This window comes from Eschrichtius robustus, chromosome 11 (genome assembly GCF_028021215.1).
Source record: "Eschrichtius robustus isolate mEscRob2 chromosome 11, mEscRob2.pri, whole genome shotgun sequence".
NCBI lineage: Eukaryota > Metazoa > Chordata > Mammalia > Artiodactyla > Eschrichtiidae > Eschrichtius > Eschrichtius robustus.
Window position 1 is genome coordinate 10,372,599 of NC_090834.1, and position 24,944 is coordinate 10,397,542.

The following is a 24,944-nucleotide window of genomic DNA, read 5'->3' on the forward strand; positions in this document are numbered from 1 at the left end:
GAGTTCAGAGATGAGCCAGCCCAGGCCTTTAGGAGCTCAGAGTCATGTAAAGACATACAGACACATACACTACATAGTGCAGTGTGGTGTTATGGATTCTAAGGTGGATGTTCAAGGATGAGGGAGGAACTCAGAGAGTCTTCATAAAGGTAGGGGACTTTGAGCTGAATCTCAAAAGCAGGCTGAGATTTTCCCAAGCAAACAAGACAGGGAAAAGTAATCCATCAGCCTGGACAGAGGCCCAGGGGAAACGCTGGGTTCTGGGAGCTGTGAGTTCCCAGAGTATGACTGGAGCATAGGATGCAAGGGAGGAGTGACAAAGGATGAGGCTGAAATGGCAGGAAGGAGCCAGGTCACAAAGGGCCTCGAGTACCACTCTGAGAGTTAGAATTTTATCTTGAAATCAACAGGGACTCTCATTAAGCAGGAGATTGATATGATCAGATTTGTATCTAAGAAGAACACTTGTGAAGGCAGTGGAGAAGATAGATTTGAAAGAGTTGTGATATGAAATTGTACTTCAAAACCGAAGTGTCAAATATTCATATGTTCCTTATCACCAAGTGTAAATATTTGAAATGTAACTGAGACCAAAGGCAACTATTAAAGAAATATTGCCAACAAGTTGGGTACAAGACTGTAGGGTCCTGTAATCCATGGGGCAGTGTTTGATTGACTGGGGACCCTCAGGAGACAGCATGGAGAGTGTGAGGTGTGCCCACTCCCGTTGTGTGCAGTCTTTTGGGAGTCACATCATAGAATGGGCTGCTAGAGCCTACAGATGTTATTCTATTGACAACACTTTGTTCTTATTCTACCTGCATTCACGTCCCTTTCATTTTGAGACACTGTAGCCTGAAAAAAAAAAAAAGCTGTTTAGGAGAACCTATTCCCGGGGTGGATTCCTTTCTCGTGGCTTAAGGAATGACCAGTGGTAATAACAGCTTCCCTTTACTGAGTGTCTGCCATGTGTCAGGAGCTTTGTATAAACTCTTCCAATAGCCCTCCAAGGCAGAATTGGACCCCATACAATAGACGAAGAAGATAAGGTTTGAAGAGTCACTTGCTCAAATATCTCGTTAGTGGTACCACCTAGTACACGGAAAAGCCAGCATTTGACCCATGATAGTCTGACTCCCAAACCAGTGTTCTGTTTCAGTTTCATCTCTTCTCCCACTATATTGTGTTGCCCCCTAGGAGAGAATGCTGCTTCCAAGGCTGGGGCCCCAGAGCTTACATAGTCTTTTCTTTCTCATCCATTCACGTCTCAACTCGAATGGTATCTCCTCAGAGAGCCCTTCCCCAAGTACCTCGCTAAATATCCCAGTTACACCCTGCTCGTTACTTTATTAAAGGAAGTTGATTCAGTGTCCTTTGAGATGTTTATCCCTACTTGAAGTTATTTTGTTACATGTTTCCTGTCACCTGACTGGATGTAAGTCCCTTGAAGGCCAGGCTCTGCATGTCTTATTTTCTGTTACATTCCTAGCACTAACAAGAGTACCTAGCACACACTGTTGCTCAATAAATGCTTGTTGGCTGAGTTACCTGCTGCCTCAGCAACAGTCTCAAAGACGTGTTGATGCTCAGCATGGGTAGTGGAGTCTATATAGGACTTTATATTGTTTTGAAGGCCAGAGGTAATTGAATAACCTTTCTATAATGCACATTGCAAAGTATCTGTAATTTCTTTAAGAAATTTCACGGAAAAAACAGAATAACATGTATAAAGCACTTACTGCTCCTTCCTGAGCCCCTACTAAATTTCGCCTTCATCAGCCTTCAAAGTCACATTAGAATCAAGATAGAAAGGTAGCTCAGGACTTCCCTGGTGGTGCAGTGGATAAGAATCTGCCTGCCAATGCAGGGGACGCAGGTTCGAGCCCTGGTCCGGGAAGATCCCATATGCAGCGGAGCAACTAAGCCCATGTGCCACAGCTACTGAGCCTGTGCTCTAGAGCCCGTGAGCCACAACTACTGAGACCACGTGCCGCAACTACTGAAGCCCACACGCCTAGAGCCCGTGCTCCGCTACAAAAGAAGCCACCTCAATGAGAAGCCCGCACACCACAACGAAGAGTAGCCCCCGCTCACCACAACTAGAGAAAGCCCGCACGCAGCAACGAAGACCCAAACGCAGCCAAAAAAAAAAAAAAAAAGGTAGCTCATTGTTCAAGAGACAATTTCCTTTAATGGTAGATCATAAATTGACTCAAATTCTAGTGAGTTTCAGACAAATACTTATGGTTATGAAACAAATCATAAATAAAAGTAAGTACTGAATATTCACCAGCAAAGTTATTGGCCGACTGTGATACTTAGGTGCCTTCTAGTGTGTGTTGGTTTTTACATCAGTTCCTTGCCTCACACATCATGTGACTAAGATCTTGCAATGTATTCAAAGGTGATTTTTCCAGTGCATTTTAATGTGAGGTTAACAGATCTATGAAAAATGGTGAAATGATTGTGGAGAAATTGAATTTAAAAATTAGTGGTTCTACTCGGAGCCATTATTTTCAAGCAAAAGTACAATTTAGGTGACCCTGAGCAATCAGGGGGGTGTAAAGTTACCAGGGTTCCTATAAAACACTGTATATTGTAAACACATAGGCATGGTTCAAAAATAAGAGATATGGAAAGGTATAAAGTGAAAAGTTTTGCTCCCACCCTACTCCCCCTCCACCCTCTACAATTAACCACCTATGTATCTTTTCTCACTTTTTTAAAGCATACCAAGAAAATATGATATGTATATTTTTATTCCTCCCCACTTTTTTGTACTGTATACACTTCTATACAACTTTAGCTTCTCTCTTAGTAATAATAAATCCTGATAGGTTGTCCATCCATAATGGTTCATGAGGAACATCTCATTTTTTTTTTTAATAGCTACAGTGTACTCTGTTATATGAATGTACTATAATTTATTACACATTCCCCAAATGATAGACATCTGGGTACTTTCTAATCTTTTGCTATTAGAAATGAGGATGAAATGAATGATTTTGTTCAAGGGTTATTTCAAAACTGCACACATATAACTAGGATACACTCCTGGGAGTGGAGGATGTTGGGTCCATTTAAAAAATAATAATTACTAACATGTATATAGTGCTCGCTATAAGCCAGGCATTGATTTAAGCACTCTCCATATATTAACTCATTTAATCTTCTTAATAATCCTTTGAGGAAGGTACTAGTATCATGTCCATTTTAAAGGTGAGGTTACTGAGGCACAGAGAGGTTAAGCAACCTGCCCAAGGTCAGATGGCCAGCAGGTGTCAGTGTCAACCAACCTGGCTCGAAAACCTATACTCTTGGCCATTATGCTTTGCTTTCTCAAGGAGTGTATGTAGTATTTGTATTTTAAGTAGATATTAACAAATTGTCCCCCATACTGGTTAATCCAATTTATTCTCTCACCAGCTTGACTATACTTTTTTGCCCAGAGGTAAACTGGGCAAAAACTGGGAATTCTGTTGGTTTAATTATAGATGAAAAATGGAATCTCAATGTAGTATTAATTTGGATTTCTCTTATAATGACCAAAGTTGGATATCTTTTTGTATGTTTAATAGCCATATGTATTAACTTTTCTGTGAATTATCTATTCATATCTTTTGTGAATTTTTATATTGGGATATTGGTCTTTTTCTTATTGATTTCTAGGAGCTCTTTATATATTAGAGCTATTAGTGTTTTGGCTGTGATATAAATTAGAAATATTTTTTCTAGTTCTTTATATTTTGGCTTTCTTATGCCTTTTTTCTTGCAGAAGCTTTTTTTTTTTAAATTTATTTATTTATTTTTGGCTGTGTTGGGTCTTCATTTCTGTGCGAGGGCTTTCCCCAGTTGCGGCAAGCGGGGGCCACTCTTCATCGCGGTGCACGGGCCTCTCACCATCGTGGCCTCTCTTGTTGCGGAGCACAGGCTCCAGACGCGCAGGCTCAGTAGTTGTGGCTCATGGGCCCAGTTGCTCTGTGGCATGTGGGATCTTCCCAGACCAGGGCTCGAACCCGTGTCCCCTGCACTGGCAGGCAGATTCTCAACCACTGCGCCACCAGGGAAGCCCCAGAAGCTTTTGATATTTATGTACAGTTGACCCTCAAACAAAGTGGGGGTTAGAGGCACTGACCCTCCACACAGTTGAAAATCTATGTATAACTTTACAGTCAGCCCTCCATATCTGTAGTTCTGTATCTGTGAATTCAACCAGCTAAAGATCGTGTAGTACTGTAGTATGTATTTTTTAAATAATCCACAAATAAGTGGACCTGTACAGATCAAACCCATGTTGTCCAAGGGTCAACTGTAGCCAAATCTATCAGTCTTTTGTAGATTTTGGACCTCAAATTGGGTCCTGCCTTTATCAAATCATAATATCAGATCATATATTCTCACACTAATTTGGTTCTATTTCTAGACTTTCTATTCTGTTCTTCTATTTTTCTGTCTGTATATGCATTAAATATTACCCTACTATTTAATTATTGAGGCTTACAATATACTCTGTTATCTAGTGGGGCTAGATTCTCTTATGACTCTTAATTTGCAGAGCTTGCTTTATCATTATTTTTTTTTAAATTTATTTTATTTTATTTATTTTTGGCTGCATTGGGTCTTCATTGCTGCATGCGGGCTTTCTCTAGTTGCGGTGAGCGGGGGTTACTCTTCCTTGTGGTGTGCGGGTTTCTCATTGCAGTGGCTTCTCTTGTTGTGGAGCACGGGCTCTAGGCAAGCGGGCTTCAGTAGTTGTGGCACGTGGGCTCACTAGTTGTGGCATGTGGGCTCAGTAGTTGTGGCTCGCAGGCTCTAGAGCACAGGCTCAGTAGTTGTGGCACACGGGCTTAGTTGCTCCGCGGCATGTGGGATCTTCCCGGACCAGGGCTCGAACCCGTGTCCCCTGCATTGGCAGGCAGATTCTTAACCACTGCGCCACCAGGGAAATCCCTGCTTTATTATTCTTGCCTGTTTTTTTTAATGTGAACTTTTCAAGTTTTATTTTTTTTAAAAAAAAAGGTTCACATTTTTTACTGGGATGTTGTGAACTTCTTAGACTTACTTCCAAATCTTCCCAAATACAATACACTGCTTAAGACCCTGTCTGATTCAACTGGGCATGGAGGCTTGCAACAAAATGATGTATTAAAAGCTGGGTTTTCTTGGCCGTGTAATGGTAATTGACATTTACTCATTCATTGAACAACAGAGGTCATTTATCCTTTCAATATTTCTAGTTTTAAGATATTTGTCATCTCTTTCAAGGAAATGAGTAGGGGAAAACAGACTTTCAAATATGAAAACCTTCCAGATGGATGCTGCTGAATATAAAAGAGCCACCAAACCCGCCACTCCAGCTTCTTACCTCCCACCCCCAAATCAACAAAATAATCCCATCAGCCATTGCAAACATCAAGGGTCAATGGGTACTGACTTGCACAATTGTTACTGTAGGTTTCTGAAAAACCTTTTATGTTCTTTCTGTGTGGTCCAAGCACCAACAGCCTTGCCATCACCTGGGAGCTTGATAGAAATGCAGACTGTTGAGTCTCACCCCAGATTTACTGGATCAAAATCTGTATTTTAACGAGATCCTCAGGGCGTTCATAAGTATCTTAAAGTTTGAGGGAAAAAAGGATCAGTGGTTCTTAAAGTGTTGGCCTGGTAGCAGAAGTGGCGTTCCCCTGGAACCATGTAGAAAATTCAAATCCCTGGGCCCTACCCTACCCCTACTGAATCAGAAATCCTTGGGTTAGGTCCAGAAACAAGCTCTCCAGATGATTCTGATGCATCTAATGTTTGAGAATCACTGCTCTAGATCAGTCTTTTTTTTTTTAAAAGTCATGTTCCTTGCTTTTTTTTTTAAAATTAATTAATTAATTTATTTTTGGCTGTGTTGGGTCTTCGTTTCTGTGCGAGGGCTTTCTCCAGTTGCGGCAAGCGGGGGCCACTCTTCATCGCGGTGCGCGGGCCTCTCACTGTCGTGGCCTCTCCTGTTGCGGAGCACAGGCTCCAGACGCGCAGGCTCAGTAGTTGTGGCTCACGGGCCTAGTTGCTCCGCGGCATGTGGGATCTTCCCAGACCAGGGCTCGAACCCGTGTCCCTGCATTGGCAGGCAGATTCTCAACCACTGCGCCACCAGGGAAGCCCTCTAGATCAGTTTTAATGAAACACTAGGAACACCTGGGGAGCTCTGAAAGCTCCCCATGCTTACAGTGTACCCCAGATGACTTAAATTAGAGTTTCAGGGCTGCAGGCCAAGGAACCAGTATTCTCTTCATTTTCCAGGTGATTCCAATGTGAAGCCAAGGACAAAAGCCACTGCTCTAGTCTGGAACAATGCTTCTCAAACCTGGCTTCATATTAGAACCACGTGAGGATCTTTAAAAAAAAAATACTGATGCTCGGGCTCTCACCCAGATATGTAAACTGGTCTGGGTGGGGCTGAGAATCACTCTGGGTTTTTTTCTCAGACGGATCTAATATCCAGCCAGAACTTCAAACCACTGCTCTAGAAATACCGTTTCTCCCACATAAACTTGAAATCACAGTAAAGAGAAGGAGGTGGCGAATAGTTTGGAGGTGATGGAAGACAGACACGTTTCATTTCCCATATACTTACTGAGCCCTTACAATGTGTTAGGCTAATTACCATGAAGGTTAAAAATAAATGCAAAGCATAGTTCCTGCCCATCAGGGGACATATAATCTGCACTGGTAGAAAAACCTGCACATACTGCATATATAAATAATGATTTGAAAGGAACACACTCCGTGCTACTGACTATAATTCAATAAACAAGTTACACCTATCATTCTATCATCGTGAGGTCAAACTGATTTGTATCCGTTTTTAAAAGAATAGGAGTAAAATGAAGGAAATATAGGTTGGAAAATGGTGAAGCAACAATTTTGAATATAATTAGCAATCAGCCCTTAAACATTTGAACCTGGAGAAAGTGGGGGACAAAGTCAATGGCCACTTCAAAGAATAATTCACAAGCTTACAGACTGGGCAAGCCTAAAATGCTTTAAAGTTTCCTCCTTGGCATAATGAGAAGAAAATTATGCTATGGAATCACTGGGAACACACCATGATATTGTTTGCAAACTTAAGTTATAACTATTAAGAAAAATTAGCAATTACAAAATCAATTAAACAGTTTATAATAAATCTTTTTTCACTTTTATTATTAGAAATATAAGTAATTTTTTTGGCCTCACTATTTGCCTCTTCTCTTTTGAGAATACATTTAAAAACAAAGGAAAAATATTGTCCTAGTCTAGGAGAAATTATTGGCTATAAACATTTTTCACAGAATTTATATTTTAAAATGAGCAACCAAGCAAAATTCAAAATTTCACATAAGTTTTATGGAAAAGTACATTAACAACTAAAACTGAGTCAAAAATGTTAAAAATTCTGTTTGAAGTCAGCTAAGTATTCATTCTGATAATCAACTAAATATACACACCCATTCCTTTGTTTTATTATTAGTTACAAAGGCAAGGATGTGACATAATCATTTAAGACCGTATAAGGAGTTTCTCAATTAAGAAGAAAAAAATCACAAATATTCACCCACCTCATCCCTCTTGTTCTATCAGGAAATACTTACAGGTTAGAACAGGTGAGAGTACTCTACATAATACCTGTTTGAATTTGGGAGAGGTCTAAGGGCATGCCTATTTAATGTAATAACCTCTCCTTCATATTTGAAAATGATCCCACATTAGTGGGTGATGAATTTCAAGTTGTCTCCTCAATAAGGGTGGTGGATGCATTGATCCAGCCACTGTTTTCCATGTTCACAAACATATCAACTAGGAAGTGGGCTGATGGGATCTTTAGGTACACCCATGAAATAGGACTAAGTTTACTGGCTCCAACAGGCTTTTTTTTTTTTTCTATTTTTTGGCCGTGCCGCACAGCATGCGGGATCTTGGTTCCCCGACCAGGGATCGAACCTGTGCCCCCTGCAGTGGAAGCGTGGTGTCTTAACCACTGGACCACCAGGGAAGTCCTCCAACAGGTTTTGAATCCATCATCTGGGATAGAATTTACCCTCAAAACGATCAGATGAGAAAGGGACGGCACTTATTATTATTCCAGTTTTATAGATGGGGAGACTAAAGTTCAAAATGGTATCACATCACTTGCACAGGATAAAAGACAGTACAGTGATTATCAATGGCAGTTGGAAAGATAATAGAAAGATAATAGCATCGACTAGATAATTTAAAAAAATACTCATGTTGTATCCTGTCCTCCTTGCACTACCACCCAATATGTATACAGAATCTAAGTTGAGAATCACTTCTGTAAGTGAGCTGCTGTTATTGATATGAGTGTGTCATTGCACCTCCAATGTACTGGAGGAATTTAATAGGGTTGAAAACCAGTGCCTTAGTGGGAACAAAGGCAACCAACATAGGGAATCAAACTCTCGGCCCTGTATTTTATCTAATGGAGCATACAGTTAAAAAAAAAAATCTACGGTTCCTTGAATAGAAACATTTTGAATATAATAATTGAATTACAGCACTGTAAGCCACTGATGGCTTTTATTTTGCTCTCAAGAATTTGTGGAATAATTCCCCTGATTCTTCAAAGAGGGGCAAGGTACATGGAGTTCATTTTACTCAGCCATGTGGTTACAATGATGTCACCATCTCAAAGGAAGTGATACCTAGCCATTTCAAACAAAGGCAAATTCCAGTCTAGTGCTCAGAAGGGATTTTTAAGTAGCTGCTACATACCTGTTCTGGGTGAGTTTCCCGCCTTTTTTTATTGTGAAGTTGAAGATAAGAGTCCGTTTTCGGAGTGGGTAATCCCAAAGTCAGCTTGTTTTTTTCCACAAAATATTGTTTGGACTTCCTTCGCCGAGGTCCGCGTGATCCTGGCAGGAATACCTCACTATGTGAACTTGAACTCTTCAAGTACTGAGAGAGGTTGCTGGATTTCTCCTCCAGGTCACTGCTGCTCAGTGCTGAAAACGGCCCGCTGCAATGGGCACCATGCTCGTAGTTTGGGCTTAAAAACTCACTCCCAAGTAAGGTGGCTGTGCTCTGTGGGCTCTTCTTCTGTTCACCTTTCCCCCCTGAGAGTTCCATCGAAGTCTCCTTGGAAGGGTAAAGTGGATTCAAAGTCAGATTTTCTGCAGAGCTGTTCACAGACTCTGGCAATGCTTCCACGGCCAACAACTTCCCCTCCTCTTTTTTCCTCTTCCAATTTGGGTCATATCGCAGGTCTGAGTATTTGTCTTCTATGGGTTGTTGACTGCCCAAAGCAGAAAAGAAATGTCAAGTCCTTTATCCAAACAGATTTACTCGTTCTCTTTAGCTGATCATCTTATTCGAAATCAATCTCCATCTTTCTCCTACAATTTTCCTTTTACTGTCTACATGGGAAAGACACATCCCAGGCTCAGATTAGACCTACACACTACACATAAGGGCAAAAAGTCATAATTATCTAAGTTCATTGAAATATGGAATAAAAATGGGGGATGGGGACTTCCCTGGTGGCGCAGTGGTTATGAATCTGCCTGCCAATGCAGGGGACACGGGTTCGAGTTCTGGTCCGGGAAGATCCCACATGCTGCGGAGCAACTAAGCCCGTGCGCCACAACTACTGAGCCTGCGCTCTAGAGCCCGCGAGCCGTGACTACTGAGCCCGCATGCCTAAAGCCCGTGCTCCGCAATAAGAGAAGCCACCGCAATGAGAAGCCCGCGCACCCCAGTGAAGAGTAACCCCCACTGGCTGCATCTAGACAAAGCCTGTGCACAGCAACGAAGATCCAACACAGCCAAAAATAAATAAATATATTTTAAAATTTTTTTAAAAATAAAGTGTACAATTCAGTGATTTAAAAAAAAATGGGGGGGGGCTTCCCTGGTGGCGCAGTGGTTGAGAATCTGCCTGCCAATGCAGGGGACACGGGTTCGAGCCCTGGTCTGGGAAGATCCCACATGCCGCGGAGCGACTAAGCCCGTGAGCCACAATTACTGAGCCTGCGCATCTGGAGCCTGTGCTCCGCAACAAGAGAGGCCGCGATAGTGAGAGGCCCGTGCACCGCGATGAAGAGTGGCCCCCACTTGCCGCAACTAGAGAAAGCCCTCGCACAGAAACGAAGACCCAACACAGCCATAAATAAATAAATAAATAAATATTAAAAAAAAAAATGGGGGATGGTTAATTTCTATATGCTGGAAAACAAATGTCTATAATGTTAAACCAGTAAATGGCCTTGATGCAAGGAATGCTATTACTTAAGACACACCGTAAGTTGAATAAGTAACAAGCTGCTGAAGATAAGATGGATTTCACACTTAGCTAGTGAGCTACACATTTAGCTGTTTATCTGGGAAGGGAAATTCGACTGTTGCCTGAACAACGACTCAGTCTGAGCCTTTCGTGGGAGGAAAGCAAGACTTATCCCAACTGAATACCTACATAGGTTCATCCTCCTGTATCAGTGATTTTTACTTGTGACTTCATTCCGTCTTTGTAGATTTTATCAAATGTGCTATAGAAAGATCCCTAACTTTTGGAATCAAATGGTGCCTCTGAAAGCTCTCAGTTTGTACTCTCTTGGTCACGTCTATGTACACAAAATCAGTAGACAGGTCAGTGTGAGCTTTAAGCTGTAGACAGCCCTATCTGAATAAAAGGTTAAGCACAGGGTCCAGCCCGAGGGGAGTGAACTGGTCTGTAATCAGTACATACGACCCCAAATAAAGTCCTCCCTTTTCTCCATGACGATCTCAATTTGTAAAGTACCTCCTAGTCTTAACCAAAAAAGAAAAAAAATGCTGGTAATATGCCATATTTAATGGCTGCTTTGATCTTCAAAAGCTAAATGGGAGAGATTTTCTTTCCTTGGTACAGTAGATGCAATCCTCTAATCAAAAAGAAAATGTAAATCATCTGGGCTTTTTATGCTATTTGATATTCCCGTTTATAGAGGACATAATTTTATGCTCGGTAAACAAACTAATGGTGCCCCTAATGTTAATTTAGTCTTCTTAATGTGGACCTAGAGTTCTTTGATTTGATGTCAAGCAAAAACTAGAGCAGAAAGCCCCAACTCCTAAGTCTTGCTTAATTGTCACTTTGAATTTTTAGTGTCTTTTTTTTTTTTTTTGGGCTGCGGTGCGAGGCTTGCGGGATGGGATCTTAGTTCCCCGACCGGGGATAGAACCCGGGCCACGGCAGTGAAAGTGCTGAGTCCTAACCGCTGGACTGCCAGGGAATTCCCCTTGTCACTTTGAATTTTTAGTTTGCATATTAAGATGGAAAACTTCTTGGGATAGGCTGCTCTTCCTTTTCCACCAAGGGAAGAAAAATGATATTCTCCTCCAGCAAAGTGCCTGAATGGAGATGGTCCATATTTGTCAGGAAATCGACATCAAACCGTGCAACTCGCCACTCCCGAAACTCCACAGGGCTACCTGCCTCTGAGGCTTTGAGAAGGCTTCTCCATGTGATGTCCCCTCACGTGAACTTACAGGAGTTTTTGGCCCTGCCTTTCACTTTGCTCCAAGGGTCACTGGGCATGAAGTGTCCCAGGGGCAGGGAGGGGGCCAGCAGGGCATCATCTAGATTTGGGACTGGACAGACCTGGGCTTAAGTTCTGGGTTTGCCACTACCTATCTGTGCATCAGCTGGCAAATCATGTCACCTCCGAGCCGGTTTCTCTCATCTGTAAGTAGGGATCAATTATATTTATTGTTTATTTCTCAAGGTTGCATAAAATCAAAATGAGACAATATAGCTTATTTCATGTTCTGTATCTGTGCTTATTTCACTTTTCACTATGGCAACTGTATCTCCTCACCTGGTTAAGGTCCTGGGCAGCAGGGACAGAGGGTTATCCTTCCTTCCCTAACCTCTACCCTGTGCTCTGGGCAGAAGAGGCAACAAGTGATGCTTCAGTCAATTACTGAGCATTAGATATTTATTTGAAAAAAACCCAACAGCAGTAAATTAGAATCTAAACATGCAGGAAAACGTCCTGCATTGGACCAAATCAGTGAATGATTTTAAGGCTTATCTTGTGCTGCATTAAGTATAAGGTTCAGCAGTGGTTGTTTAGATGGGGAAGCAAAGATGAAAGTACATCTTCAAGTAAATAAAGATATAAAGATTTTTTGAAATGAAGAAACATGCCATTTCCCGTATCTATGATATATTGAAAGGAAAAAGTGAGTCTAACTCTCCTCGTTCATTCATTCACTTGATTCGACAGAATTTAACTTTCCTCATGCATTTGCTCGTTCACTGATTCTATATTTATTGAGCACATACTAAGTTAGGGGGATACAGTGTTGAGCCCACAGCCTAGTGGGGGATACAGACCAGGAAATGAGCTATTTGTGATCAGAGTGATGAGTGCCCTGATGAGGAGCATGGGGCCATCAGGACTCAGGAGGGACACCCAATCCCATCTTGGGAGAAAGGGAAGCTTTCTGAAGGAAGTGATGGCTTAGCTGAGACCGAAGGCTAAGAAGGGCAGCAAGTGTAAGCCAGGCTGAGGAAACAACACGTAAAAAGGAATGGAGGGGAGAGAGAACATGGGGCTTTCAAAGAACAAATTCTACGTGGATAAAATGGAGGGTGGGAGGATTAGAACTCAGGCTTAAGCAGAGGTGAAATCTTGAAGGGCTTTGTAAACTCTGTGAAGGGTTTGGCTTAACTACATTAACTTGAGAGTTTGGATTTATTTAATTAAGCAAAAATCATTTAATTAGAGAGCAAAGATGTTATAGTAAGACAAATACTTCTGGATAGGCAAAATGATGAGTTTTTGGAAAGGATTATGTACAGAGGCCATATGGTTTCTTGGGGCAAAGTTTTAGAACAGGTAGCCCTGTCCTCTGCACTCTTTAGAGCAGGGGTTGGCAACCTTTAAAAGTAACACACGTTATTGGAGCCCACTGTCTTGCTGCTTTTCTGGGTGAGTTGTAGAGTGCTGGCTTTGGGAAGATAGCACACACTACCACGTGCTGATCTAGGGAAAGCTTACAGTGAATCTCTAGTTTTCTCCTTATGGCAACCCTATGGGGAGGTGCTATTATTATGCCCATTTAATAGATGAAGAAACAAGCTTGGAGTGTCACTTTTCCAAGGTCTCAGAGCTAATACGTGGTGGAGCCGGGATATAGACCCTGGCAGTTGGCCCTGGGATCTGGCTCCTGTCCAGTAACTCACCCTGTATCACACAGCCAATCCCAGAGGTGGTGGTAAAGCAGGTGTTGTTGCAGGGCCTGCCTTAGGGGAGTTAGTGAATCGGTCGGTCAGTCAGTTGGCCAGTCAACAAATATGTACTGAGTGGCTCCCCACGTACTAGGCACTGGAGGTGAGCGGTGAGTGAAACAGAAACAGGCGGATGGAACTGGCTGCTGAGTGAGGAAGACAGGCAGACGGATCTTATGCACCAACAGTAATAATCAAGTAATAAACTAGATGCAGAAAGAAGTACAGAATGTTATGGGCATTTAAACTAGGAGGACAGACCTTGTTTATCAATGAAAATATGTTGACCTCTTATTTCCAGATCCAATTGCTAGATGATATCTCAAAGTCCATTCCAACTCTCTTGTTCTGTGATCCTATGATGAACTCACAAGAGTCAATAAGCGAGGAATGCCCACTCTTTTTAACAAATAGGTAGTCTTTGATGATTGAAGGAAATGGAGTCCCTGACTTCCATCTCTGCAGTTATACTAAGAAAACTGGCACTCAGACCGGTCACCAGACTTAACTAGCATTAGCTGATGATGGCATGATGTCCATAGTCAGGGCTATAGACACCCCTCAGTCTCATGGAATAAATGGTATGGAGTATTTTGGTTCTGAGAAATGGTACCGTAGAAAGTCAAAGGACAAGGGTCCTAGAATCGGACTGCCTGCGCTCAATCCCTGGTGCCACTAGTTACCGTGGGAGTGTGGGCAAGTTATTATACTTCTCTGTGCTTCAGCTTCCTCATCAATAAAATGAGGATAATAATAGTACCTACCTAAAAAAAAAATAAATAATAGTACCTACCTCATAGTCGTTGAGAGTATTAAGCACATTTATATACGTATATATGCTTAGAACTATGTTCTTGGCATGGAGTAAGGAAGGTCCCAGGAAGGGCCGGTTATAAAAGCACATGCCAACAAGCTCCATCACTGATCTTTGCTTGCTGTGTGTTGTGTTCTGTCACCATGACACAACATTGGTGTGTACTATGGCTTCCTCCTGATGGATCTCATGGGATTCTTCTCTCCCTAGGGCTTAAGTTATTTCCAGGACACGAAGTTGGCTCATGATGCACTAAGTGGCACCTTAGTGGCCTGAAAGAATGAACACTTATCTTTAAAAATCCAATTTTTTTTTTACCACGACCTAGGCAGCACGGAGAATCTGTTTGAACTGTAATTTAGGAAATGGGATTAAGAAATGTCAGTGTTTCCACATGATGAGATATTTTAAGAACTGCTGAAAGATGATGAGGAAGATAAAACTGGGAGAATTCAATTACTTTAGACCTTCAGAAAGAGCTGTAATTTCTAGCCTCAACAAATTGCCATTCTTAGATGCCCACGGAAGCAATCTCACATGCCCTGAAAAAGACTGATATTTTAAGTGAAACCTAGAAAATACAGAAGGGTTTGAAACAAATCAAACATAATGAGTTGCTCTGGCTGCGAAAGATGTTTTTGAACCAATCGTTTGAAGAGACACTCTAATAATGTGTATTTACAAGATGAGAATCGGAAAATGTGGCTCTTCTAAGAGCTTTAATTACACTGTACCGTGTACACCTGCAATGATTATCTTAAAACATGCCCCTTTCTTCCCCTTTTGATGGAAACCATATGTTGAGACAAATGGGAGTTTATGTTTTGCAAACTATCGAGCATGGAAAGCTGTAATACTTCACAGAAACAAATCTAGTGGTTGAAATAGAACATGATACTAAAGAACCCCATTGTTCTGAGCTTGTGTGCGGAGAAGCTCAATTGTGTTGTGTGGTCCAGGTCAACACACTGGGACAAAATGAGTGTGAAGTGCTCCTTCATCAGTAATCGTGTGCACACAAAACACCTCATTCCCTCCCCATTTGATAGGAAGGTTACACAGACGATGAGTACACAATGCTTTTGTTGCTGTTCAGACAACAGATGCCAGGTCTGCCCTTCAGATGCCCAGGTTAGAAACGGATGCAGAGAGGAAGGGGAGGGTGGTCTCATATGCATATGCCATCCTATCTGCTGGCTCTAATGGACCATATTTGAACATGACTGTGACAACTTCAGTCCAAATAAAATCAAATCTCCATTTGACGAAGAGCCTCATATTCAGTTTAGTATTCAATCAAAAAATTACTAAAATTAGAGCATGTTTCTAGTACAATGAACATCCTTTGCACTCATAGTAAAATATTCAATAACTGGTCATTTTGCCTGTCGAGGAGGTGAATAAAAGCATTGCTGTTAATCATTTAGCAGTTATTTATTTGCCACTTTATTTTAAGTAGGCAGTTAAATTGAAACTGCACATGTTATTATTGATTTAGGTTTAATTTAATCCTTTTAAACAGAACAATTATTCCCAATTTATATGCCATTAAATCTTTTATGCACATGAACAGCAAATTCAATTTCTGTTTAAGTGTAAAGTTTTTAATGCTTCTTTAAGGAGCTATAAAACTGACAATTGTTTCCAAGGATTTCTGAGTTCTGTGCTCATCTTAATCTTTTTATCAACAGCTTTTAAGTAAATAAAATGAAATAAATCCAAAGGATTAAAAAATCACTTTTGCAAGTATGAAATAAAATGGTTCCACAAGTACACTGAAATGCTTTGGGGAGGCTATTTACAACCCAGAAAATTTCATTTAATGCAGGCATTTATTCTGCTAAAAATATTAAACATCTTAATAGAAGAAAGGTAGTTTAATGAACCAAAGGCCAAAGACTGTCTTTAGAAACACACTCAAGTGAAGGGACTGGATTGTTATCTAGTGAATTTTATTTACTGCAATTATAGTTTAGATAATTCCAGCTGAAGTCCCTTTCTTTTTCTTTTTGACAACAGGTTTATGGCTGCAAAATAACCAGATATTTGCCCCAAGTTCTTATTAGTACCAGTCTTGATTCAAGGACAATCTGAGTGTTAAATGAAAATAAATTATCTTAAGAGGGCGTGTTAGTAATTGCAATGTAAAATTCTCGTACCTCATTTCTAATTAAGATTATCTTATGTGAAACAAAGGCTGCATCTTCACAAGGGAAATGCTGTATGACACAGAACATATTTAGAAGTATAATTCCTCTCATTCAGTGAGAGTTTACAGTGCTCAATCAAGCCAGACATTTTCTGTGGAAGGCTTGGATATTCTTTTCATTCTCCAGAAACAATGGCTAAAAGCCAGGGACCCAGATTTACAACATTTCCAGGTGCATACACTTTCTTTAGATAGAGTCTCTTGTATTTTAAATGCCAGATATTTACAGCAACAGAATTGCCAGGTAGCTGTGACTTCATGGGAAAAAGCACTAGACAGGTCTTGACACCTGGGTCCTGGTCCAGATTTTGCCACTGAGCAGCTGTGTGAACTTGGGTGAATTTGTTATGCACTCCAGGCCTCAGGTTTCTCCTTTTACAGTAAGGAATAGACTGACCTTTAAGAGTCCTAACAGCTCTCAGAATTCACTAATTTTTAAATTGAATTGGGCCTATCATGCGAAACTCAGCGATGTATATAAGTATTGGGAAAAAAAACATTTATTTTAAATTCAATCCATTGGTTACAACCTTCCTAATCCTCTTGATAAACTTGCAAGATTGCAGGTGATGTAAATTTAAATTACACTTTGGGAGGTTTCAAACTCACTATTTATTTACTTATTTTAACACAGTAATGCATCCGCATTTGCAAATAAGCTAGAAAGGAACTCGTGGTCGTCTCCAAGGGCAATAAAATCCCAGGAGTCACAGTGGCTTTAGCATTTCTGGCGGGGACTGTGCCTCTGATAGACACAATTCATGCCCAGGCACACGCCTTACTCCCTCCTCTGCTTGTCTGTCACGATGGCACCGTGCCTGCTCTGAGGAGCGCATCAGGGTTTGACTGCTGCATAGTTTGTGAGCAAGTGAGCATAAAACAGCAATGATGGGACTTCCCTGGTGGCGCAGTGGTTAAGAATCTGCCTGCCAATGCAGGGGACAAGAGTTCGAGCCCTGGTCTGGGAAGATCCCACATGCTGCGGAGCAACTAAGCCTGTGCGCCACAACTACTGAGCCTGTGCTCTAGAGCCCGCAAGCCACAACTACTGAAGCCTGTGTGCCACAACTACTGAAGCCTGTGTGCCACAACTACTGAGCCTGCGCACCTAGAGCCCATGCCACAGCTACCGAGCCTGCGTGCCACAACTACTGATCCCGTGTGCCACAACTACTGAAGCCACCGCAGTGAGAAGCCTGAGCACCGCAACGAAGAGTAGCCCCCGCTCGCCGCAACTAGAGAAAGCCCGCGTGCAGCAATGAAGACCCAATGCAGCCAAAAATAAATAAATAAATAAATTTATATTTAAAAAACAGCAATGATAATGCCTACGACAAGTCACTTCTCTGCTATGACTATACCCATGTGATCAGAAATAAATAACCAAAACGCTAGTAGCTATCCCCAAATACTGTGTGAAACCCCTAGAATTCGGTATATAGTAGAATGTATTTGAAAGAGGTTGGCCAGCCAATGGCCTTAAATTGAAAATCTACCTAATCAAGATAATATAAATCAACATGGATGAATGCTGCTAGAAACTAACAGGAATGAGAGTCGACTCCTGGAAGCTCTCAGAATGTTCTTGGTTATACTAGAATATTAGATCTAGCCTCAAGTGTCACATTTACTCTCCCAACCAGAGCAAAAAAAAAAAAAAAAAACCGAAAAAACAAAACTCTACAACACTTATAAGAGGAAGTAATCTCCCCTCAGCTTAAATATATCCAATGTGTCCTACAAAACAGTCTGGGAAATTGGAGGGGGAAATTAAAATACTGAGTTTTAGTTTTTACTAAGTCTCCCTTTACCCACTTTCTGTTTTGCTTATCCCATACTGCTACTGAAGTCCTAGAAATCATCATTCAATATTTCACTTGATTCTTGCATTATTAATCGGAAACAACATACAGTGGTCCCTTGGTATCTGCGAGCAATTGGGTCCTGGACACGCAGGGGATACCAAATTCCACAGATGCTCAAGTCCCAGAGCTGGCCCTCTGTATCCACGGTTCCACATCCGCTAATTCAACCATTTGTGGATTTTGTACTACTGCAGTACTATTTATTGAAAAAAATCCTTATATGAGTGAACCCGCTCAGTTCAAATCCATTTTGTTCAAGAGTCAACTATATATGAAAGTGTTTGAGAGGAAAAATTATATACCACCATAAAAATGCAGATAATTATTCCTGAGTCCTTTTCTTACCTTCAGACAGTTCTGAAATTCAGTTCAACTGAGAATACCTTACTGTGCCTATCTCCCACCCAGTAATTTCTGGCACACGGTGGTTTATGAGACAGAACGTGGGATCTTTTGTGAAGGCTACACTTCCCAGGTGATGAGAGAGAGCTCAATGAATGAAAACATTCCGTTTCCCAGGAGAGCTGCTGAGGAATATAGGCTCTATGACCTTACTGCCCAAGGTAAAATGGCATTAATATTTATAGTATTCTGAGGGCACAGGATCCTTTATAAATTTGTATTACTTTACTAAAATTTATAATTTTACATGCATATTTAATCTGGCCTCAGTTTACTCCATATTGAAGTTGTTATACCTTTAATTTTTGTTAGAGAGCAAAACTGAATCCTTTACCAGATCAGCCCTTGATCACCTATCTAGATACTTATAATTAGAGGCTCAGACTTTGATGTTAAAAGAGAGTTCATTCAGTTAAATTTCTGGCTCTGCCACTTAGTAGCTACGTACACCTACACAACTTTCAGAGCCTTGGTTCCTTATCTGCAAAACGGGGATAATAATGCCGATATCTAAGAGTCTCTTGTAAGGATAAATGAGATAGTATATATATCAAGCAAATAGTCCTACAAATGGTAGCTAATTATATTGAAGTATTTTTGTAAATAAGACCTTATCAAACACATATACTGGTTACTGTACTGCTGCTTTCTGATTTTTTTTTTAACATATGAGGTTTCAGAAGGCCCCAGAGCTGAAGAGGTTATTTCTAATGCTCTAGGAATTACATTGATCTCTTTCTTCTGAGTGCCGAGTGTCATGGGGCTAGTTCTGGAGTGGGGTTTAAGGATTATCATATGAAGATCCTCTTTCCACTCTTGATTCATTCACTGCAGTCAATGCTGCTCCAATTTCCATTAAGTAAAAGGTTTTCTCTAATCCATATCCATCGAACTGTGGCTTGACTTTGCTGAGGAACAAGGGAGTAATTGCTTTGAGGGGGTTCTAGTAACATCAAAACACCAGAGTAGGGTTCAAGTGATTTTGTCAGGCAGCTTTTAAAACGGTTGCCCATAAAAGCAAGAAGAAAGAGATTTTCTTCCGTTTTAAGGCAAGGCTTTGACTCATTATTTTGAACTACAATTCCCAGAATGCCATCTACCTGACAGAAATGAAAGTCTTCTTGAATTTCATACTGAGAGCCTGAGATCAATTTGTCTATTTCATGGCTAGTAAACTACTCAGATCCAAGTAACAATACACCTAAGAAAGGTTTCCAAGACTAAAGTGAGGCAGAGAAAGGGGCCAGTAACAAAACACTCACCTGAAGGGTATTTTTGAGGCATTACTTGGCTAAATGCTTCAGTTCAGCTTTCCTTTGTAGTACAGAACTGGTCCTGTAAATGTTCAATGTATGAAGCAGTGTACAGCCAAACAATTACTAGGGCTGTAACCCATTCTAACCCTGGGGATTATAGTCTATCATTAAGGATTTCCAAGGCAAATCCGTCCAAGGAAAATACCATTATTTAAGGATCTCTGGGTCAGAAGACCAAGGCCCTAACGATGCTTTTGACTTTGTAAGTATGGTTTTTTATTTTGAAATATATTGAGTGGTATTTACATTGTCCTTGGGTAAAAAGCAAGGTTAAAGTCAGGTCTCTGAGCCCCACTCAAAGAGGAAAAACTCAACATTGGGGAAATGAGGTCACATAATGGATCCCTGCCTTGGTTTCTTCATCGTAAAAGTACAGACAAGAATACCTGTGCACCACAAAAGATATTTCTTTTCCGATGCCCCTCCCACCCCCGTAGTAAATAAAAGTACCATTTATTACCTAGGAGACTATGACTCTCTTAGATTAGAGCTACAATACAAACATGGTTTAAAGGTCCCCAGCCTTTTTGGCACCAGGGACCGCTTTTGTGGAAGACAATTTTTCCATGGACAGGGGTAGGGGTTGGGGAGGGGGGGATGGTTCGGGTGGTAACGCGAGTGATGGGGAGCGATGGGGGGCAGCAGATGAAGCTTCATTCGCTGGCCCGCCGCTCACCTCCTGCTGTGCGGCCCGGGGGTTGGGGACCCCTGGTTTAAAGCATAGAGTCAGACTGCAGGAGTTTTCTGTTCCACCACTCACCCGGTGGAATAAATGGGTATAACATAACTGGTTTCTTTAAGCCTCATTTGCAATCTTCAAGATGGGATCATTATAGTGTCCCCCTGTGGAGGCTGCCATAAGGATTCAATGAGATGATAACATGAAAAGCGTTTGGCACAGGGATGGGCTCGGGACAAGCATTCTATAAATGCTATTGTTGTTAGAACCTTAAAGTAGTCTGTGCCTTTTCTTGTTGCTTCCAACCCCAGTTCTAAACTGTCACCAAGTCCTATCAATTCTTTATAAACATATGTCTCCACTAATGATAAATTACCTATGAAGGAAATGAATAAAAGATTGCTATGAAGGATATACACTCATATAAGAGTATGTGTAGGTTGGGACTTCCCTGGTGGTCCAGTGGTTAAGACTCTGTGCTTCCACTGCAGAGGGCGAGGGTTTGATATCCCTGGTCAGGGAACTAAGATCCCCCATAACGTATGGCGCAGCCAAAAAAAAAAAGAGTAGTATGTATTGATGTATGTATTGATGCGTTGGTTATCTCTGAGAGGAAGACGGGGACGGATTTGAGAAGGGGAACCAGGAAACTATCTGTAGCATTTTATGTTTTAAAAAATATATCTGAAACAAACATGGCAATAAGGGTGAGATGGTATTTTTCTCTGTACTTTTCTGTAGGTTAGAATTTTTTCTTGATTAAAATACTCAGGGAATTTCCTGGCGGTCCAGTGCTTAGGACTTGGCGCTTTCATGCTTTCACTGCTGTGGCTCGGGTTCAATCCCTGGTCGGGGAACTAAGATCCTGCAAGCCGCACGGCGCAGCCAAAATACATAAATAAAATAAATAAAGTATTTAAAAAAACACCTCAACATCAATAACAAAGCACTCTGATGTTGGGTGGCTTCATCTCTGCCAGCTTCATCTTCCTAATCTGTAAAATGGGAATAGCAGCACTTTCCTGCAGGATTACAATGAAGAATTGAGTGAAATTCTTCAAAAGAGATGGCCTTTCAAAAGAGACGTCATTACTGTTATTGTTGTCATTGTAATTATTACCATCTGGTAGTCTCTTGGTCCACTGTGTTTTTACCCTCTAATTCATAATGCACCAGCTTGCAGAATAATCTTCCTTGAACACTGCTTCATCTCACTGCCCTCCTCAAGAACCTGTAGTTTCTCCTCCGGGTGTGCCCAACCCAGTCCAGTCAGGGGCGGCTGGCTGGTTAAAGCCTTCCTAAGCCCCTCTTTCGCCCCCCAGCTCTATGGCTGCACCTCAGTTACAGCATTTATCACTTGTACAGTGGACATACGAAGAGCAAGTTCGTAAGTCCAATTTGTTCGTAAGTCCAACAAAGTTAGCCTAGGTGCCCAACTAACACAATCGGCTGTAGAGTACTGTACTGTAATAGGGTTATAATACATTCGCATCCTTGAAAGTTTGCAACTTGAAGGTTCGTAGGTCGGGGACTTACTGTACTGTACTGTGAGATCCCCTAAGAAGCAAATGAGCTCGATTCAACTTGACATTTCCAGTGAAAGAGAGAAAGAGGGAAAGACGAAAGGAAGAAAAAGACTCAGGGCTGGGCTCTCATTCTGGCTCCCGCACGAGTCTTCGCTGTGACTGCATTCTTGGGACACGTCATTTGAGTTCTCTGTTCCACGTCCTACCCGCGGCGTGGGCTGGGGGCACTCCACGACAGTCCCTGTCAGCAGGCCCCTCCTCTGTCTACTTTCCCTACACTCAGAACAGATCCTCTGCCATCAAGTGGGGCTCGACGTGCCACACACATTCATTCTAATTCTATTCTTTTTTCCCCAAATCTTACCTAGTCTCCAAAACCCTGCCTGCCCAAGTTCTAGGCCTTCCAATAAACTTTCCTCAATTTACTTTAACCCTAATTAAAAAAAATCTAACACATACAGAACTTATAGTTACTGTTCGAAGCACTTTTTTTATATATATACATAGACTTATTTTAGCCTCACGGTAACTCTGTGAGGTAACTATTATTACGGTCCCATTTTTACTGAGGAGGAACTGAGGCAGAGAGGGTTCAATCGGGCTCGGCCAAGGTCACACAGCTGGTCAGTGGCACAGTCTGAACCCACATGGTCTGCTTCAGATGCTCTGTACTTTACCACCATCCCAAGACCCCTGTCTAATCAATAGCTTTTAACTTCAGTACTCTAGCATATCATTTATATTTTCATTAAAACTGAGTAATAGTGTACTCATTTAAATCCTCTTAGATGTTTTGGTGACTTGTAGCCTAAACTTAATACCCCATAAGTACTGATTATTAGAAATTAAATCTTTATGTGATTATATATGCCCGGGAAGGTAGACCTCTCCTAGCTCAGGTAGGCTTCTACCCCCAGAACGTCCTTTACAGACAGTGATGGCAGTCCTGTGAGAGAAGCAGGCTGGCTCATTTGACAGATGAGAGAGTGAGCCTCAAAAGACTGAAGGGACTTATTTCAAATTATACACTAAACGGCAGTGCCTGGACCAACTCAAGACCACCTGGCTCCAAGTCATGGCATTCTGCTAGACCAGGCTTTCTGGGATTTCTGCAAGGTGAGGTCATAGCAGTGGAGACACTTGGAATATGGATAGGAAATAAGGAGCATAAGAAATGCAAATGCCCTTATTATTAGTAACTATTCTCTTCTTGTGCTTTTTTTTTTAAAAATTTATTTATTGATTTATTTTTGGCTGTGTTGGATCTTTGTTGCTGTGCGTGGGCTTTCTCTAGTTGCGGCGAGCCCGGCTACTCTTCGTTGTAGTGGCAGGCTTCTCATTGTGGTGGCTTCTCTTGTTGCGGAGCACGGGCTCTAGGCACGTGGGCTTCAGTAGTTGTGGTGCACGGGCTTAGTTGCTCCGTGGCATGTGGGATCTTCCCAGACCAGGGCTTGAGCCCGTGTCTCCTGCATTGGCAGGCGGATTCTTAACCACTGCACCACCAGGGAAGTCCATGCTTGTTTTTTTGTTTTTTTTTTTAATGTGGGATCTTCCCGGACCAGGGCTCGAACCCGTGTCCCCTGCATTAGCAGGTGGACTCTTAACCACTGCGCCACCAGGGAAGCCCCATGCTTGTTTTTAAAAAATAGAAATGAATGTGACAAAAATCTTGGCTCCAAGCTGTCCTTAGCTGCTTGGAGACCTGTCTCACACACACTACAAAGGTGCTCATTACAACAGCCTGTCCAGAAACAGACTCACAGACTTAGAAAATAAACTTATGGTTATCAAAGGGGAAAGGTTGGGGAGAGGGATAAATTAGGAGTTTGGGATTAACATGTACACAGTACTATGTATAAAACAGATAATCAACAAGGACCTACTGTACAGGGAACGCTACTCAATATTCTGTAATAACCTATATGAGAAAAGAATCTGAAAAAGAACAGATATATGTATATGTATAACTGAATCACTTTGTTGTACACCTGAAACTAACACAACATTGTAAATCAACTATACTTCAATATAAAATAAAAATTAAAAACAAAAAACAAAAAAGCGAAAACCAAGAGCCTGTCCTTACTTTCACTTGGGACAGTACCAGTAATTATGTAACAATGCATTTCGGAACCCACTGTTTTCTTACACAAGCCAATTCCTTACCTGTTATTCGCACCAGCATCTTGGGTATGGAGGTTTGTCTGAGCTGCTTTTCTGCTTGCTTCCTCTTCCGTCTCGCTCAAGTTCTCCTCCTCTAAGCTGTCAGGGTCCATGTCGTTGTCCTGAATTCGGTCTTCAGGTTTAGACTGGGACTTGGTCTCTTGAGTGAGGCTTTCTGAATCAGATTCCAAAGAGTCTTTTGAAATCAAATGTAAGTCTTCTTTCTTAAAAGGTGGCTCTGTGGACTGGACCTTGAAGTTGGTGTGATGAACAGGAGACTGAATAGAGAGCTTGGGAATTAATTTACTATGAATCATCTTGAGAAAATACAAAAATGAACAGGGATACTCTTGTGGATGGCAGCAGCTGGCTGAATATTTAAAGTCGTGGCTCACAAAAGAATTTGCCTAAAAAAATTACATTTATGTTACTCTGTGACTACTGAAATCTCTTTAATTCCAATGTTAATCAAAAAATTAAATAAGAGAGACTTGTTATTACCTGCAGGCTTTTGTATGCCCCCTTCTGTGTGTATGAGAAAGGTCTATTGGAAAAACTATTATGTTTTTCTCTCTACAGAAACACATCTGATGTAGAGCTCATAAACAGTCTGAGTAATCAAATGCAGCTTTATGGAGAAAATTAAATGACTGGATTCCTTTTTTGAGCTTCCAAGGGCCTGTTACAGATAAGCCCGGACAAAGCGAAATGG

General features: G+C 41.4%; 1 protein-coding gene across 3 annotated transcripts in view; it reads right to left on the reverse strand.

Moving 5' to 3' along the window:
• The window catches only part of JHY (junctional cadherin complex regulator), a 61,620-nt gene extending 37,071 nt beyond the window's left edge, over positions 1-24,549 (reverse strand). For all 3 annotated transcript variants that reach the window (XM_068556370.1, XM_068556369.1, XM_068556368.1), the window contains exons 1-2: positions 24,236-24,549; positions 8,761-9,280 (exon numbers count right to left, since the gene is read on the reverse strand). In XM_068556370.1, coding sequence (XP_068412471.1) covers positions 8,761-9,280; positions 24,236-24,549 — 834 coding nt within the window. The remainder of the gene's footprint in view (positions 1-8,760; positions 9,281-24,235) is intronic.
• Positions 24,550-24,944: the final 395 nt, after the last annotated feature.